Here is a 20,003-nt window from a genome sequence, read left to right on the forward strand (position 1 = left end):
ACTGATCTGGCTGATCATATGGAGGGAGTGTAACTGATCTGACTGATCATATGGAGGGAGTATAGCTGATCTGGCTGATCGTATGGAGGGAGTATAGCTGATCTGGCTGATCGTATGGAGGGAGTATAGCTGATCTGGTTGATCGTATAGAGGGAGTATTACTGATCTGGCTGATCGTATGAAGAGAGTGTAACTGGGTAGTGGTGGCAGTGAATTAACTTCAACAAAGCAAGGACCACCATGGGTCCTGGTCTAAAGTAGGGCACTTCGTAGGTAATATGATGTTATTAGGGACATGGGTCCTGGTCTAAAGTAGTGCACTTCGTAGTGAATATGATGTCATTAAGGACATGGGCCCTGGTCTAAAATAGTGCACTTCGTAGGGAATATGATGTCATTAGGGACATGGGCCCCGGTCTAAAGTAGGGCACTTCGTAGGGAATATGATGTCATTAGGGACTCATCCTTGCTGTTGGTAATTAGTTTTCAACTAGATCCCCTTTATATTCCACAGTTTCTCTCTGTTAGGAGCTGAACGTACAGGAGCAGCCCTGACGGCTCTAGTATTACATTGATTCAATATTTACTGGTCAAAGGGAGGATTCACCTGACACTTTTTAATATTAATGAGTGGAAGTCGCCTGTTTGGATAGTGGTTCCTGTATCGAACTGTTTGCACAGCTATTTAGTCGTCAGTCCTGACGTCCTGGCTCTTACCCTAAACCCCCTCCGTGAACCCCCTCCCTGTAAAGACATGAGCAGAATATCTAGTGTTTGATGGTAACTGTGACCACACACACACACACACACACACACACAGACAGACACACACACAGAAGCATGATGCCCATAGTGGGTCCAGGGGCAGGGCGTGGGCCCAAGGGCAGGGCGTGGGCCCTGGGGCAGGGCGTGGGCCCTGGGGCAGGGCGTGGGCCCTGGGGCAGGGCGTGGGCCCTGGGGCAGGGCGTGGGCCCTGGGGCAGGGCGTGGGCCCAGGGGCAGGGCGTGGGCCCAGGGGCAGGGCGTGGGCTCTGGGGCAGGGCGTGGGCCCAAGGGCAGGGCGTGGGCCCAGGGGCAGGGCGTGGGCCCTGGGGCAGGGCGTGGGCCCAAGGGCAGGGCGTGGGCCCTGGGGCAGGGCGTGGGTCCAGGGGCAGGGCGTGGGCCCTGGGGCAGGGCGTGGGCCCAGGGGCAGGGCGTGGGCCCTGGGGCAGGGCGTGGGCCCAAGGGCAGGGCGTGGGCCCAGGGGCAGGGGCCGCCCCAATCGGAACACCCCCCTCAGGACCCCACCCCCCTTAGGACCACCCCCGTCTGCACTCCTCCTCCATCGGAACACCCCCCCCCCCCCCCCCCCCTCAGGACCCCACCCCCCTTTGAACCACTCCCCCAAACCAATCCTCACTCACTTTGTGCCCCCTCAGATGTTTGGAGTGCATGACGCCACTGCAAACACACCCCCAGTCAAAACCACTCACTGGATGAATACTTTATATTCAACTACATTTATTTATTTATTTGTATATCTGAAAGCTTTGCAAACAAGTGTGAGAGTCTCTGAAATATCCTTATTACAAGGCTTTCCACACCATTGTCCGAGTTCTACAAAGAAACCTGTACCATCCAGTGGGAAAACGGCCCTTTTCCCCTTTAAAATGGAGCTAATCTCTTGTTCCAATTCAGCCTCGGAGATCAGTGTCCTGTAAATAACTTCTAAAATAAATCATACATGTAAAAAAAAAAAAAATGAAAAGAAAGGGGGCCTAAAGGATTTACCATTGTTAATCTTTCAGTAGAGTAGATATCTGGGCTCTCTAGTCTCTCTCTTTGTTGACAGAAGAGGGCTCTATTGTTGCGGCTCCAGTGGCTCAGAAGCTGGTCCCTTTTGAAGAGGCCTGCTATCGGCGCTCTGCATGCCTGCCACCCTCACCCTGCACTGGGAAGATAGGCTGCCTGGCCACAGTGGCGGCTGAAGAAGATTGAATTTGAGTGTCACTTCTTCTTCCCCCAGCATATACAGGCAGGGCTGAGCTCTGTGTAAGGGGAGGTGGAAGATACAGTCAGGGCTGAGCTCTGTGTAAGGGGAGGTTGAAGATACAGGCAGGGCTGAGCTCTGTGTAAGGGTAGGTGAAAGATACAGGCAGGGCTGAGCTCTGTGTAAGGGGAGGTTGAAGATACAGGCAGGGCTGAGCTCTGTGTAAGGAGAGGTTGAAGATGCTCGCAGGGCTGAGCTCTGTGTAAGGGGAGGTTGAAGATACAGGCAGGGCTGAGCTCTGTGTAAAGGGAGGTGAAAGATACAGGCAGGGCTGAGCTCTGTGTAAAGGGAGGTGGAAGATACAGGCAGGGCTGAGCTCTGTGTAAGGAGAGGTTGAAGATACAGGCAGGGCTGAGCTCTGTGTAAAGGGAGGTGGAAGATACAGGCAGGGCTGAGCTCTGTGTAAAGGGATGTGGAAGATACAGGCAGGGCTGAGCTCTGTGTAAAGAGAGGTTGACGATACAGGCAGGGCTGAGCTCTGTGTAAAGAGAGGTTGACGATACAGGCTGGGCTGAACTCTGTGTAAAGGGAGGTGGAAGTGCGAGGGTAGTGAGCCACTGATGACAACGCCCCGGCTCGGTGCTACGCCGCTACGCGCCTCATCTCTCCTCGCTCTTATTTGACTTTGCCTGAGTCCCAAATGACATCATGTTCCCTACGTAGTACACTACTCTTGACCAGGACCCAGGTTAAAAGGAGTGCACTAAATAGGGAATAGGGTGTCGTTTGGGAATCAGGCTTTTGTGTGCTTGGCTGATTTGACTATGACAGGCTGAATACTGAGGGGAGAATTAATGTGTTAAGCAGACATCAGAGGCTGTCTAATGTTTAATGCAACAGCTCAGAGCATGGAAGAACTGATAATGACTACAAACAGGGCAACATCTTATTTGTCGTGTTTTTATTAGGATGACTAAGAAGATACTTGACATCAAGAGCTCTTACTTCACCCCTTTTCATTATCCCCGACCCCCTTTAAATGTCCGACCTACTGCTGTCCTCCTGCCTTTTGGAGGAAGACAACGAGAAAATAAAATCTGACTGTTAGAGGGGGGTTAAGCATCCTGTCATCTGGAAACAAACAGGTCTGGGCATGTCACACAGGTCCCCTCTGTGTTGTGAATGGGTGTTAGCTGTATGCTAGAGTCACAGTGAAGGAAGGACTCATTAGCTAGGATAATGATGTACAGATAGGAGAGAGTCACGACCCTGCTGGATGGAACATTTACTAGGACAGAGTCACGACCCTGCTGGATGGAACATTTACTAGAACAGAGTCATGACCCTGCTGGCTAGACCATTTACTAGGACAGAGTCACGACCCTGCTGGATGGAACATTTACTAGAACAGAGTCACGACCCTGCTGGATGGAACATTTACTAGAACAGAGTCATGACCCTGCTGGCTAGACCATTTACTAGAACAGAGTCACGACCCTGCTGGATGGAACATTTACTAGAACAGAGTCACGACCCTGCTGGCTAGACCATTTACTAGGACAGAGTCACGACCCTGCTGGCTAGACCATTTACTAGGACAGAGTCATGACCCTGCTGGATGGAACATTTACTAGAACAGAGTCACGACCCTGCTGGATGGAACATTTACTAGGACAGAGTCATGACACTGCTGGATGGAACAGTTACTAGGACAGAGTCACGACCCTGCTGGATGGAACATTTACTAGGACAGAGTCATGACCCTGCTGGCTAGACCATTTACTAGAACAGAGTCACAACCCTGCTGGATGGAACATTTACTAGGACAGAGTCATGACTCAGCAGGCTAGAACATTTACTAGGACAGAGTCACGACCCTGCTGGATGGAACAGTTACTAGGACAGAGTCCCGACCCTGCTGGATGGAACATTTACTAGGACAGAGTCACGACCCTGCTGGATGGAACATTTACTAGGACAGAGTCACGGCCCTGCTGGATGGAACATTTACTAGGACAGAGTCATGACCCTGCTGGATGGAACATTTACTAGGACAGAGTCACGACCCTGCTGGATGGAACAGTTACTAGGACAGAGTCATGACCCTGCTGGATGGAACAGTTACTAGGGACAGAGTCATGACCCTGCTGGATGGAAAAGTTACTAGGACAGAGTCATGACTCAGCAGGCTAGAACATTTACTAGGACAGAGTCACGACCCTGCTGGCTAGACCATTTACTAGGACAGAGTCACAACCCTGCTGGATGGAACAGTTACTAGGACAGAGTCATGACCCTGCTGGATGGAACAGTTACTAGGACAGAGTCACAACCCTGCTGGATGGAACAGTTACTAGGACAGAGTCACGACCCTGCTGGATGGAACATTTACTAGGACAGAGTCATGACCCTGCTGGCTAGAACATTTACTAGAACAGAGTCACAACCCTGCTGGATGGAACATTTACTAGGACAGAGTCATGACTCAGCAGGCTAGAACATTTACTAGGACAGAGTCATGACTCAGCAGGCTAGAACATTTACTAGGACAGAGTCATGACTCAGCAGGCTAGAACATTTACTAGGACAGAGTCATGACCCTGCTGGATGGAACAGTTACTAGGACAGAGTCACGACCCTGCTGGATGGAACATTTACTAGGACAGAGTCATGACCCTGCTGGATGGAACATTTACTAGGACAGAGTCATCACTCAGCAGGCTAGAACATTTACTAGGACAGAGTCATGACTCAGCAGGCTAGAACATTTACTAGGACACAGTCACGACATTGCTGGATGGAACAGTTACTAGGACAGAGTCATGACCCTGCTGGATGGAACATTTACTAGGACAGAGTCATGACCCTGCTGGATGGAACGTTTACTAGGACAGAGTCATGACCCTGCTGGATGGAACATTTACTAGGACAGAGTCACGACATTGCTGGATGGAACATTTACTAGGACAGAGTCATGACCCTGCTGGATGGAACATTTACTAGAACAGAGTCACGACCCTGCTGGCTAGACCATTTACTAGGACAGAGTCATGACCCTGCTGGATGGAACATTTACTAGGACAGAGTCACGACCCTGCTGGCTAGAACATTTACTAGGACAGAGTCACGACCCTGCTGGATGGAACAGTTACTAGGACAGAGTCATGACCCTGCTGGATGGAACATTTACTAGGACAGAGTCACGACCCTGCTGGATGGAACATTTACTAGGACAGAGTCCCGACCCTGCTGGATGGAACAGTTACTAGGACAGAGTCATGACCCTGCTGGATGGAACATTTACTAGGACAGAGTCACGACCCTGCTGGATGGAATATTTACTAGGACAGAGTCACGACCCTGCTGGATGGAACATTTACTAGAACAGAGTCACGACCCTGCTGGATGGAACATTTACTAGGACAGAGTCACGACCCTGCTGGATGGAACATTTACTAGGACAGAGTCATGACCCTGCTGGATGGTACATTTACTAGGACAGAGTCATGACCCTGCTGGATGGAACATTTACTAGGACAGAGTCATGACCCTGCTGGATGGTACATTTACTAGGACAGAGTCACGACCCTGCTTGATGGAACATTTACTAGGACAGAGTCATGACCCTGCTGGAAGGAACATTTACTAGGACAGAGTCATGACCCTGCTGGATGGAACATTTACTAGGACAGAGTCATGACTCAGCAGGCTAGACCATTTACTAGGACAGAGTCATGACCCTGCTGGATGGAACAGTTACTAGGACAGAGTCACGACCCTGCTGGATGGAACATTTACTAGGACAGAGTCATGACCCATGCTGGATGGAACAGTTACTAGGACAGAGTCATGACCCTGCTGGATGGACCATTTACTAGGACAGAGTCACGACCCTGTTGGATGGAACAGTTACTAGGACAGAGTCAAGACCCTGCTGGATGGAACATTTACTAGGACAGAGTCATGACCCTGCTGGATGGAACATTTACTAGGACAGAGTCATGACCCTGCTGGATGGAACAGTTACTAGGACAGAGTCACGACCCTGCTGGATGGAACATTTACTAGGACAGAGTCATGACCCTGCTGGATGGAACATTTACTAGAACAGAGTCACGACCCTGCTGGATGGAACATTTACTAGGACAGAGTCATGACCCTGCTGGATGGAACATTTAATATGGCATCTTGAGAAGGTAGTGATCCATGCCAGACAGTTTTGGCTCTCACTAAGTGACTGGCGACTAGCTGCTGCAGTGGTAGGGGACAGGAGGACAGACATGGGGTGTCTGACTGTTGCAGTGGTAGGGGACAGGAGGACAGACATGGGGTGTCTGACTGTTGCAGTGGTAGGGGACAGGAGGACAGACATGGGGTGTCTGACTGTTGCAGTGGTAGGGGACAGGAGGACAGACATGGGGTGTCTGACTGTTGCAGTGGTAGGGGACAGGAGGACAGACATGGGGTGTCTGACTGTTGCAGTGGTAGGGGACAGGAGGACAGACATGGGGTGTCTGACTGTTGCAGTGGTAGGGGACAGGAGGACAGACATGGGGTATCTGACTGTTGCAGTGGTAGGGGACAGGAGGACAGACATGGGGTGTCTGACTGTTGCAGTGGTAGGGGACAGGAGGACAGACATGGGGTGTCTGACTGTTGCAGTGGTAGGGGACAGGAGGACAGACATGGGGTGTCTGACTGTTGCAGTGGTAGGGGACAGGAGGACAGACATGGGGTGTCTGACTGTTGCAGTGGTAGGAGACAGGAGGACAGACATGGGGTGTCTGACTGTTGCAGTGGTAGGGGACAGACATGGGGTGTCTGACTGTTGCAGTGGTAGGAGACAGGAGGACAGACATGGGGTGTCTGACTGTTGCAGTGGTAGGGGACAGACATGGGGTGTCTGACTGTTGCAGTGGTAGGGGACAGACATGGGGTGTCTGACTGTTGCAGTGGTAGGGGACAGGAGGACAGACATGGGGTGTCTGACTGTTGCAGTCGTAGAGGACAGGAGGACAGACATGGGGTGTCTGACTGTTGCAGTGGTAGGGGACAGACATGGGGTGTCTGACTGTTGCAGTGGTAGGGGACAGACATGGGGTGTCTGACTGTTGCAGTGGTAGTGGACAGGAGGACAGACATGGGGTGTCTGACTGTTGCAGTCGTAGAGGACAGGGGAAAGCAGGAACAATGACTTTGGGCACTGAAAGGTGTAAATGGACAACAGATTGTTTGTGAGGACTAAGGAGTAGATACTCTCTGTCTACATCATCTTTGTCCGGTGGGTTAAACGTTAAATGTTAGCTTGACACGTTAGGTAATCCTTTCTCTTTTAGATACAATCAAACACGGCTGAAATCTCCTTTCAAAAGCTCCAAAAGAATCGTCTCTCTCCTATTAAAGGCCTCCAGTATTCAGTCACAATGTAAAGTAGTCACTAGCGGGAACCCAGCTTCTACTGAGAATGAATAAACACACCTGATGCACATCCGTCTTCCTTGTTTTGATTCTTCAGAAATATCTTTTTGGATCTTTTGTTTTCAGAAGTTTCATATCTCCTTGTTTCACAGCAGCACATCTCCAGACGTATCCATAAAAATGTGTCTTCCCTGACACATGAATTACATCAAGTAACTCATAAACTCTACCTGGAAGTGGTACCTCTACCACACATTTTATCCTATTCCAGCTGCCCCTGTGATGTAACCAGAGAGGTAAAAGACTGTTCCAACGGCATCTCATTTGAGCCCACGGTCAACCACATGCACTCTGTCTCCTTTCAGATCCCTGGCAGAACTAGACTCTTTCCTAGAAGTGACCACAACCATGTCATATCTAATGCACTTGTCACAAAGTGTTATTGACATGTTGATATACAATTATAGACTGGTATTATTTAACAGCCAATTAATATGTTAACCGCTTAACCCAATCAGTACATAAAAAAAACAACAACTTGTCTTTCGGTACAAACTTCTAAGCAGATAGAGTGGGTGTTGCAAGGAGCAGTGGAGTTGTACGACCCTGCTCATTAACAGACAGTTGAGAGAGAAATATATATATATATATATATATATATATATATATATATAGAGAGAGAGAGAGAGAGAGAGAGAGAGAGAGAGAGAGAGAGAGAGAAAGAGAGAGAGAGAGAGAGAGAGAGAGAGAGAGAGAGAGAAAGAGAGAGAGAGAGAGAGAGAGAGAGAGAGAGAGAGAGAGAGAGAGAGAGAGAAAGAGAGAGAGAGAGAGAGAGAGAGAGAGATGGAGGAAGAGAGAGAGAGAGAGAGAGAGAGAGAGAGTGAGAGAGCGAGACAGACAGAGCGAGAGAAAGAGAATGAGCAAGAGAGAGAGAGAGTGAGAGAGAGAGGTACTCCTTCCTGTTCTCTCTGTGTGTATAGAGGAGGCAGAGCCACAGCTCCTCCCTGTGGTTCCCAGCCTGGATAACTTCAGCACCACTAACCCCTACTGCCTCTCTCTCTGTTCTCTCTGTTCTGTCCTCTACATCACCTACAGCAGAACGCCTTACGATAGTCGTACATAGACCTGCTACTCAAATGGCCGTGATGGTGACGTTGGTAGAGCATGGCGCTTGCAAGCCAGAATAATGGGTTCGATTCCTGGGACCACCAATAGGTAAAATGTAAGTATCTCCTAAATGGAATATATTATTGTGTTATATTATTATATCAAATCCAATTTTATTTTGTCACATGCTCCGAATACAACAGACCTGACAGTGAAATGCTTACTTACAAGCCCTTAACCAACAATGCAGTTTTAAGAAAATAAATCCTTAAAAAAAGAAAAGAAATAAAAGTAACAAATTACTAAAGAACAGCAGTAAAATAACAATTTATTTTATCTTTATTTAACCTTTATTTAACTAGGCAAGTCAGTTAAGAACAAATTTGTATCATCAATGACGGCCTAGGAACAGTGGATTAACTGGTCTAGGAACAGTGGGTTAACTGCCTTGTTCAGGGCCAGAACGACAGATTTGTACCTTGTCAGCTCGGAGGTGGCTACCTTGGGGCGGCTACCCTGCCGCCCCAATAGTGAGGCTTCATACAGGGGGTAACAGTCAATGTGTGGTTAGTCGAGGAAATGATGATGATGATGATGATGATGTTGATGATGATGACAGCAAAGCTTTTTATGATCAGGAAATGAAATTAAATTAAAAACACGGTAGGACAAATATATAGGAAGGGACAGTTGTGGAAAAGGTGCTCAATGGTCTTAAATAAAACTTCAAAGTGAAGAAACCTTAATAGACATTGACTCAAGCTAAAGTAAAAATCACCCAGGAAATTACTACTTGAGAAAAAGTCTAAAAGTTTTTTGGTTTTGTGTATATATACGATAGCCAGGGGCACAACCCTAACGATCAGACATCATTTACAAAGGAAGCATTTGTGTTTAGTGAGTCTACCCAGATCAGAGGCAGTAGTACTTTAAACCGCTGGGAAGGGGTTGGACAACATTAAACAATAGACCCCTAAAATATTTTACATCGTACTTTCAAGGTGACATTGTATTTCTATACCCAACAAAATGATACACTATAATGTGTCTATCCACTTTATTTAAAAACATTTTTAAAAAATATAACAAAGAATATCACTTGTTTGGCCTGTGTCATAGAGTGTATACTCAGTCCCTGAAGAGGACAGAAACCACAGCAGTAGTCAAGCTGGCACTTTACTCTCTCTCTTACTACAGACCCTCTTAGTCCAGTCCAGACCACTTTAACCATTCCCTGGTCTAGTCTAACATGTATCTAGGTTGCCACTGCTCTTGTATATTGTTCCAGACTGTCCCATTCTTCTTCCTCCGAAAGGAAAAATGACATTTAGAGAAGATTGGTGGGAAAAGCACTCTTAGATCGTTGTGTCCCTCTAGATCACAGCTTACCAGAGAGCCAAGCCAGTCAGCCAGTCAGTCAGTCAATCAGCCAGCCAGCCAGCCAGCCAGCCAGCCAGCCAGCCAGCCAGCCAGCCAGCCAGCCAGCCAGCCAGCCAGTCAGCCAGTAAGCCAACCAGCCAGTCAGTCAGTCAGTCAGCCAACCAGCCAGCCAGTCAGCCAGTCAGTCAGTCAGCCAGCCAGCCAGTCAGTCAGTCAGTCAGTCAGTATGCCAACCAGCCAGCCAGTCAGCCAGTCAGCCAGTCAGCCAGTCAGTCAGTCAGTCAGTCAGCCAGCCAGACAGCCAGACAGCCAGCCCTTTGGGCCTCCATTATTTGAAATTGTTGGGTTCTGGGTAGTTAATGGGTAGATGGGTCTGTTGGGTTCTGGGTAGTTAATGGGTGACTGGGTCTGTTTGGTTCTGGGTAATTAATGGGTGACTGGGTCTCTTGGGTTCTGGGTAGTTAATGGGAGACAGGGTCTGTTGGGTTCTGGGTAGTTAATGGGAGACAGGGTCTGTTGGGTTCTGGGTAGTTAATGGGAGACAAGGTCTGTTGGGTTCTGGGTAGTTAATGGGAGACAGGGTCTGTTGGGTTCTGGGTAGTTATTAATGGGAGACAGGGTCTGTTGGGTTCTGGGTAGTTAATGGGAGACAGGGTCTGTTGGGTTCTGGGTAGTTAATGGGAGACAGGGTCTGTTGGGTTCTGGGTAGTTAATGGGAGACAAGGTCTGTTGGGTTCTGGGTAGTTAATGGGAGACAGGGTCTGTTGGGTTCTGGGTAGTTAATGGGAGACAGGGTCTGTTGGGTTCTGGGTAGTTAATGGGAGACAGGGTCTGTTGGGTTCTGGGTAGTTAATGGGAGACAGGGTCTGTTGGGTTATGGGTAGTTAATGGGAGACAGGGTCTGTTGGGTTCTGGGTAGTTAATGGGAGACAGGGTCTGTTGGGTTCTGGGTAGTTAATGGGAGACAAGGTCTGTTGGGTTCTGGGTAGTTAATGGGAGACAGGGTCTGTTGGGTTCTGGGTAGTTATTAATGGGAGACAGGGTCTGTTGGGTTCTGGGGAGTTAATGGGTAGATTGGTCTGTTGGGTTCTGGGTAGTTAATGGGTAGATGGTTCTGTTGGGTTCTGGGTAGTTAATGGGTAGATTGGTCTGTTGGGTTCTGGGGAGTTAATGGGTAGATTGGTCTGTTGGGTTCTGGGTAGTTAATGGGAGACAGGGTCTGTTGGGTGCTGCTTGTGACACTCGGTTCAGAGGACGTGTGTATGATGCTCTCCTGCTCTGAGCTTTCTAATCCCCTGCCATATGTTTCCTCCCAGGATCAGCTCATCTCGCTGAACTACAGGTACCAACCCAGACTTCAATACACCATTAGGTGAGTTGATAATAAAAGAGCGAACAGACAGATATACCACACTTTGATGTAGGTACGTAACCAGACATCTAAAGATAGTGTGTTGTCCACTGATTGGTTGATAAAGTGACCATTGTGTGGTGTTTGTATCGAATCAACACTTCCAACACTGTTCTAGAATCAGTCATTCTTACAATTCTAGAGTTCAAATAATGGAAGGATGTTAAATGTTTAGTGTTTTTTTGCTTTTCCTCACCAGATTATTCTCCCTTTGATGTCATCTTCAATAAGAAAGAAAAAAGACAGGAAACCATTCAGTCTCTCCCTGTGGTCAACAAGGAGACACGTGGCATTTACCTCACTCTGTAAACCGGCCAAGACAACAACACTTCTGAAAACACCAGACAAAAACATTGTCATTTCAATAAAGCATTAGCAGTAGGAGACGTGGCCATTGCAGTGTTTTCCTCGTCTCTGTACGTAGTTTAGCCTGTTAAAATAAGAGGTCATATAATAACGTATAGGAAATTATTATCTCACAACGTTTATCTACAGACAAGAAAATATCATTTCCCTGTGAGGGTTTAAAAAAAATAAAAACCATAGAGCAAAATGGCACCCTATTCCCTATGTAGTGCACTACTTTTGAACACGGCCCATAGGGCTCTGATTAAAAGTAGCACACTATGTAGGGAATAGTGTGTCATTTTTGGGACGAATGCCAGGTTTTGAATTTACAGGCGGATGCGATAACACATACTGTTTTCCAATGACTATTTCCCAGCTCTTTTTCATGTCTGTACATATATATGTTTTATTGCTTCCTGCTTTCCTGCAACCTGCTAAAATAATCCCTTTCCCCCTCTCTAGCCTTGAGTGTGCCTGCCGGACTCTGAGCTACGCTAACCCTCTGGTCTCCTCTCTAGCCTTGAGTGTGCCTGCCGGACTCTGAGCTACGCTAACCCTCTGGTCTCCTCTCTAGCCTTGAGTGTGCCTGCCGGACTCTGAGTTACTCTAACCCTCTGGTCCCCTCTCTCTCTCTGTGTGTGTGTGTGTGTGTGTGTGTGTGTGTGTGTGTGTGTGTTCCCTGTGCTAGCTTTCACTGGCTGAGCTGTTGGAGGATTAGAAGCAAAACATAGACCTTCCTTGTACAGTGATATAGTTCAGTTTGGTTGGGGTCTCCCTCAGACCTTCCTTCCTACAGTGATATAGTTCAGTTTGGTTGGGGTCTCCCTCAGACCTTCCTTCCTACAGTGATATAGTTCAGTTTGGTTGGGGTCTCCCTTAGACCTTCCTTCCTACAGTGATATAGTTCAGTTTGGTTGGGGTCTCCTTCAGACCTTCCTTCCTACAGTGATATAGTTCAGTTTGGTTGGGGTCTCCTTCAGACCTTCCTTCCTACAGTGATATAGTTCAGTTTGGTTGGGGTCTCCTTCAGACCTTCCTTCCTACAGTGATATAGTTCAGTTTGGTTGGGGTCTTCTTCAGACCTTCCTTCCTACAGTGATATAGTTCAGTTTGGTTGGGGTCTCCCTCAGACCTTCCTTCCTACAGTGATATAGTTCAGTTTGGTTGGGGTCTCCTTCAGACCTTCCTTCCTACAGTGATATAGTTCAGTTTGGTTGGGGTCTCCCTCATACCTTCCTTCCTACAGTGATATAGTTCAGTTTGGTTGGGGTCTGCGTCCGAGTAACTTGAAATGTGTCTCTCTGTGTTCCTTACACTAATTCCTCTCTTACCAGAGAGAGGGGGGACACTATCTCTTGACAGAGAGATGGGGGATACTATCTCTTACCGGAGAGATGGTGGATACGATCTCTTAACAGAGAGATGGGGGATACTATCTCTTGACAGAGAGATGGGGATACCATCTCTTAACAGAGAAATGGGGGATATTATCTCTTAATAGAGAGATGGGGGATGTTATCTCTTAATAGAGATATGGGGGATATTATCTCTTACCAGAGAGATGGGGGATATTATCTCTTAACAGAGAGATGGGGGATATTATCTCTTACCAGAGAGATGGGGGATACTATGTCTTAACAGAGAGATGGGGGATACTATCTCTTGCCAGAGAGATGGGGGATACTATCTCTTGCCAGATAGATGGGGGATTCTATCTCTTACCAGACTGAAGGGGGATACTATCTCTTACCAGAGAGATGGGGATACTATCTCTTGCCAGATAGATGGGGGATACTATCTCTTAGCAGAGAGATCGGGGATACTATTTCTTACCAGAGAGATCGGGGATACTATCTCTTACCAGAGAGATCGGGGATACTATCTCTTACCAGAGAGATGGGGGATACTATCTCTTACTGGAGAGATGGGGGATACTATCTCTTGCCGGAGAGGACACAGGAACTCATAGGGGGGGACACTATCGCTTACCAGAGAGGACACAGGAACTCATAGGGGGGGATACTTTCGCTTACCAGAGAGGACACAGGAACTCATAGGGGGGGATACTATCGCTTACCAGAGAGGACACAGGGACTCAGAGGGGGGAAACTATTTTTTAAATAAAAACAGCCCTAGCCATACACTTGATTATTCCTCTCTATATTTTCCACTTTTAGGCAGGGGTAATATGGCTAGATTTAGGGAATGCTCCGAGACCCCTCGGTATATATTACCCAGACATCTTTGTGTGTGTGTGTGTGTGTGTGTGTGTGTGTGTGCGCGCGTGCGTGCGTGCGTGCGTGTGCGCATGCATGCGTGCGTGCGTGCGTGTGTGCGTGTGGTTGGGAGGGGGAGAAGGTGAAGGGGGAAGGGAGGAGGTGGGCAGTGTGCATGTCAAGCTCTCATTTGACACGGGAAACATTGAACGGAAAACATCCTGAATCCAATCGATACCGTTTTACATGTATGTATTTATATATTTCCCCTGGATGCCAATATTGACTTATGGCTCACATTATTTAATTTATGCAGGTCTCTTGAATTAAATCTGAAGTGGTAGCACATTCATTGATATTATAGTGAAAGGTGGTAGGATATAGTCAGACATGCTGTTGTTTAAATATTCTCATACTATAAGGCTATTTGTCTTTATGCTTTTTTTGTGTGTGTAATTGGATGCTAGCAATATTAGCATCATTGTTCATTGTCATTACCTCAAGATAAGCACAACTACTCCAGCAGGAAATGGACTTGTGTGCCTTTTCACTGTAAAATAAAATCATTGACATCCTTTTTTTTTCTCTCTCTCCAAAATTTTTCCTAATTTTATCTGCTTTCCTAATTTGTTTTAAGTAGGTTAACCCTCATCCGAATTAAACACGAAATTTAACTGAAGTTAAAATAAGCTGTAATGAATCTTCTGCCAATCTTCTGGAACAAAGGAGTTATTAGCTGCTTTTGTCTCTTACAAGTACGTTTCAACCTTGCAATTAAAGAAGTTAAGGTCCCTAATCATCATACTGAAGTAGCCGTGAAATAAATTACTTATTTTTTTTCCCTGTCACTGTACAACACAACATGCAGTTAAAAAACACAGTAGGTCTGTTCATTAGGAGTGGCTGGAAGTGTCGTCCAACAGGGACTTACAGGAGGACTTTAATTCTAAATACTCAGAGTTACAATGCAACATTATGCCAGTAGGTCTGTTCCTTAGGAGTGGCTGGAAGTGTCGTCCAACAGGGACTTACAGGAGGACTTTAATTCTAAATACTCAGAGTTACAATGTAACATTATGTCAGTAGGTCTGTTCATTAGGAGTGGCTGGAAGTGTAGTCCAACAGGGGATACTTACAGGAGGACTTTCATTCTAAATACTCAGAGTTACAATGTAACATTATGTCAGTAGGTCTGTTCCTTAGGAGTGGCTGGAAGTGTAGTCCAACAGGGGATACTTACAGGAGGACTTTAATTCTAAATACTCAGAGTTACAATGTAACATTATGTCAGTAGGTCTGTTCATTAGGAGTGGCTGGAAGTGTAGTCCAACAGGGGATACTTACAGGAGGACTTTCATTCTAAATACTCAGAGTTACAATGTAACATTATGTCAGTAGGTCTGTTCCTTAGGAGTGGCTGGAAGTGTAGTCCAACAGGGGATACTTACAGGAGGACTTTAATTCTAAATACTCAGAGTTACAATGTAACATTATGTCAGTAGGTCTGTTCATTAGGAGTGGCTGGAAGTGTAGTCCAACAGGGGATACTTACAGGAGGACTTTCATTCTAAATACTCAGAGTTACAATGTAACATTATGTCAGTAGGTCTGTTCCTTAGGAGTGGCTGGAAGTGTAGTCCAACAGGGGATACTTACAGGAGGACTTTAATTCTAAATACTCAGAGTTACAATGTAACATTATGTCAGTAGGTCTGTTCCTTAGGAGTGGCTGGAAGTGTAGTCCAACAGGGGATACTTACAGGAGGACTTTCATTCTAAATACTCAGAGTTACAATGTAACATTATGTCAGTAGGTCTGTTCCTTAGGAGTGGCTGGAAGTGTAGTCCAACAGGGGATACTTACAGGAGGACTTTCATTCTAAATACTCAGAGTTACAATGTAACATTATGTCAGTAGGTCTGTTCCTTAGGAGTGGCTGGAAGTGTAGTCCAACAGGGGATACTTACAGGAGGACTTTCATTCTAAATACTCAGAGTTACAATGTAACATTATGTCAGTAGGTCTGTTCCTTAGGAGTGGCTGGAAGTGTAGTCCAACAGGGGATACTTACAGGAGGACTTTCATTCTAAATACTCAGAGTTACAATGTAACATTGTGTCATTTGCATATTTCATGTATTTTATTTATTTACCCAGGAACATACTACAGTGCCTTCAGAAAATATTCAGACTCGTTGTCATTTCCCTTATTGTGGTGTGCTGCAGCCCTGAATTTAAAATGGATCAAATTCGATGTTGTGTCATGTTTTTAGATGATTTTTTAAAATTCTTCATTCATTAAATATGAAAAACTTGAACGTTTTGAGTCAATAAGTATTCAAGCGACTTTGTCCCACCGTTTCAAAAACGCAACACGTCTTTTTTTTTTAAAACATCCATACCCCTCCCATCTTCACAACAACTTTGTCAATATGACTTGCCAATTATAATTGTTAGATTGGTAAAAATATTTTTAAAAAGCAGACATTGTATATCCCTTTGAATATGGTGTTGTTATTAATTACACTTTGGATGGTGTATTAACACACTGCAAAGATACGTGCGTCCTTCCTAACTCAGTTGCTGATGAGAAAGGAAACCTCTCAGGGATTTTCACCATGTGGCCAATTGTGACTTTAAAACAGTTCCACAGTTTAATGGCTGTGATAGGAGATAACTGAGGATGGATCAATAACTTTGCAGATACTCCACAATACCAACATAAATGAGGGAGTGAAAAGAAGGAAGCCAGTGGAGGATAAAAATATCCCAATATGCATCCTGTTTGCAATATGATACAAAATCGAACTGCAAAGAAATTAACTGTATATACTGAATACAAAGCATTATGTTTGGGCCAAATCCAACACAACATATCACTGAGTTCCACTCTTCATATTTTCAATCATGGTGTTGGCTGCATCATGTTATGGGTGTGCTTGTCATTGGCAAAATCCTGGAGGACATCCTGGTTCAATCTGATTTCTAACGGACACTGGGAGACAAATTCACCATTCAGCAAGGACAATAACCTAAAACACAAGGCCAAATATACATTGGAGTTCACAGAAGGTTGGTGGTACCTTCATTTGGGAGAATGGGCTCGTGGTAATGACTGGAGCAGAATTAGTGGAATGGTATCACATATATGAAGGAGAGGGTCTCCATTCTACATTTGCTCCGTTCCGGTCATTATTGTGAGCCGTTTTCCCCTCAGAAGCATCCCTTGCTGAAGTTGCTGACTAAGAAAACATTGAATGTTCCTGAGTGGCCTAGTTACAGTTTTGACTTAAATCGGTTTGAAAATATATGGCAATAGCTGTCTAGCAGTGGCACCTCCTCAGAGGAGGAAGGGGATGGAACCTCCTCAGAGGAGGAAGGGGATGGAACCTCCTCAGAGGAGGAATGGGATGGAACCTCCTCAGAGGAGGAATGGGATGGAGCCTCCTCCTCAGTGAATTTAATAAAAATAGTGAAACATAGATACAACTCTGCTAAATATATTCACATCACCAAATAATTGATTCAAACACACTGTTTTGTAATGAAGGTAGCCTCAGTAGCACTCTGTAGGGTAGCTGTCACATCCTGACCTTAGTTCCTTTTTTATATCTCTGTTTTAGTTTGGTCAGGGCGTGAGTTGGGGTGGGCATTCTATGTTATGTTCTATGTTTTCTATTTCTATGTGTTTGGCCTGGTACGGTTCCCAATCAGAGGCAGCTGGCAATCGTTGTCTCTGATTGAGAACCATACTTAGGCAGCCTGTTTTCCCACTATGGGTTGTGGGTAGTTATTTTCTGTATAGTGTTTTCGTTTTTACCTTACAGAACTGTTTCGTTGTTGTCGTCGTTTCTCCTTTGTTATTTTTTGTGTTCGGTTTAATAAATATACCATGAACACTTACCACGCTGCACGTTGGTCTGATCCATCCTATTCCTCATCAGAAGAGAAAGACAATCGTTACAGGAGCACCATGATGTAGCCAGAGGACAGCTAGCTTCTGTCCTCCTCTAGGTACATTGACTTCAATACAAAACCTAGGAGGCTCATGGTTCTCACCCTCTTCCATAGACTTACACAGTAATTATGACAACTTCCAGAGGACGTCCTTCAACCTATCAGAGCTCTTGCAGCATGAACTGTCATGTTGTTCACCCAATCAAAGGATCAACGAATCAAAGGATCAACAAATTTAGTATTGAAAGCATAAGCTACAGCTAGCTATCACTGCAGTGTATAAAATGTGGTGAGTAGTTGATTTAAAGCGAGAGAAGGCAACAGTTGGAACAGTTTTTAGTGGTTTTTATATGAAGGTGTGGCTTGTAAAGTTTGGCTTGTAAAGACAGCTAATGTGTTGTGTCCTGAAGTCCACAAGCGAAGGGAAAAGGTGAGGAGGAGGAGAGCGTGTAGATGCGAGAAGGAATTATAGAATGAGCAAAATATTCATGCGGTTTGTATGTGGCTGCTAAGAAAGTGTATCAATTCATTCTGTTGAAAAAAAAAAAAAGTTTCTTATTAAAAATGGAAGCCAACGGAATGAAACGTGTATAAACACACCTGAATTCGTCCAATAGAAACTCTTGTTTTTGCAACTGTTGGACTAATGATTGCACCCTACATCAATCAGCTAGATGCAGGCAAGAGTGTGTATGGTGGTATTTGAATGTGTCACTCACTGTCTGTCACCTTGATTACCTTCACACCTACTTGTAAACGTTAAGTCGTAGTCTAGGCTGTAGCAACATCACGACGGGTATAGGAACAAGTTTAGTATCACGTAGAAGTATAACCCTATTGATGTTACAATGAGATGGGTGATTGGTTTTTGAATGTCAGTCATCCAATATGCAGAAATAGAAATAAATTCTTGTTTAAAAATACAAGTGTCCTCCCTCATATTAAACGCCTCGACCATCACTACACTCTAGAGACGATCACCAACCAACTTGACAGAATTTGAAGAATTATTTATGTGCAAATATTGTATAATCCAGGTGTTCAAAGCTCTTAGAGACTTTACCCCCCCAAAAAAGACTCAACAGCTGTAATCACTGCCAAAGGTGATTCTAACATGTATTGACTCAGGGGTGTGAATACATTTTCAAAACATTTGCCTAAAAAAAAATTTGTTTTCACATGTTTTCACTTTGTCATTATGGGATATTGCATGTAGATGTGTGAGGGAGAAAAAAAACATCTATGTTGAATCCCCGCGGTAACGCAACGACAATCTGGGGAAAGTGAAGGGGTGTGAATAAAATCTGTATTTTTCCCCTCTTGTTTTATTCAGGTATAAGACTGTCCCTCTTCCAAAGAGAAGGGAGGGAAGTGCGAACACAAAACCAGGTGGGAATTATCTACCTGTGACTCTGACCTAGTCCTGAACACATGGAACTGTAAACAGGCTGAAAGCTGAGGCCCACTTCACCCTGGTGATTCATTAGCAGCTCTGGGTGGAGAAGCACACACAGCTTAGAAAATAAAATAAATGAGAGTAGCCTTGTGCCTTGTGACCTTTTCTCACTCTCTTTCTCCTTCTCTTTCTCCCTCTCTTTCTCCCTCTTTTTCTCCCTCTTTTTCTCCCTCTTTTTCTCCCTCTTTTTCTCCCTCTTTTTCTCCCTCTTTTTCTCCCTCTCCTTCTCCCTCTCTTTCTCCCTCTCTTTCTCCCTCTCTTTCTCCTTCTCCTTCTCCCTCTCTTTCTCCCTCTCTTTCTCCTTCTCTTTCTCCTTCTCCCTCTTTTTCTTCCTCCCTTTCTCCCCCTCTTTCTCTTTCTTCCTCCCTTTCTCCCCCTCTTTCTCTTTCTTCCTCTCTTTCTCCTTATATTTCTTTCTTCCTCTCTTTCTCATTCTCTTTCCCACTCTCTTTATTCTTATTTTTCTCTTTCTTCCTCTCTTTCTTCCTCTCTTTCTCCATCTCTTTCTCCCTCTCCTTTCCCCACATAAACAGAACAGAAATAATATAGCTATCCGGCTGTCGGACCGGACCGGACCCGCAGTTGGAAAAACCTGTGGCCCCCACTGTTTCAATAAAATGTGTGCTTCATAATTCTCCGATAAATGTGTTACACTTTATAGCTCTATAATCAGCCAGGCTATACGGGATTTACTTAACCAAGGTCATCCATCATATAAATACTTACATTGAAACATTTAACC

General features: G+C 45.5%; 1 protein-coding gene across 1 annotated transcript in view; it reads left to right on the plus strand.

Moving 5' to 3' along the window:
* Positions 1 to 840: 840 nt before the first annotated feature.
* LOC118943915 (basic salivary proline-rich protein 3-like) overlaps positions 841 to 20,003 on the plus strand; it is a 63,345-nt gene continuing 44,182 nt past the window's right edge. Inside the window, exon 1 of the mRNA XM_036960834.1 lies at positions 841 to 1,305. Within this exon, the coding sequence (XP_036816729.1) occupies positions 841 to 1,305 (465 nt within the window). The remainder of the gene's footprint in view (positions 1,306 to 20,003) is intronic.

This window comes from Oncorhynchus mykiss, chromosome 23 (assembly GCF_013265735.2).
Source record: "Oncorhynchus mykiss isolate Arlee chromosome 23, USDA_OmykA_1.1, whole genome shotgun sequence".
NCBI lineage: Eukaryota > Metazoa > Chordata > Actinopteri > Salmoniformes > Salmonidae > Oncorhynchus > Oncorhynchus mykiss.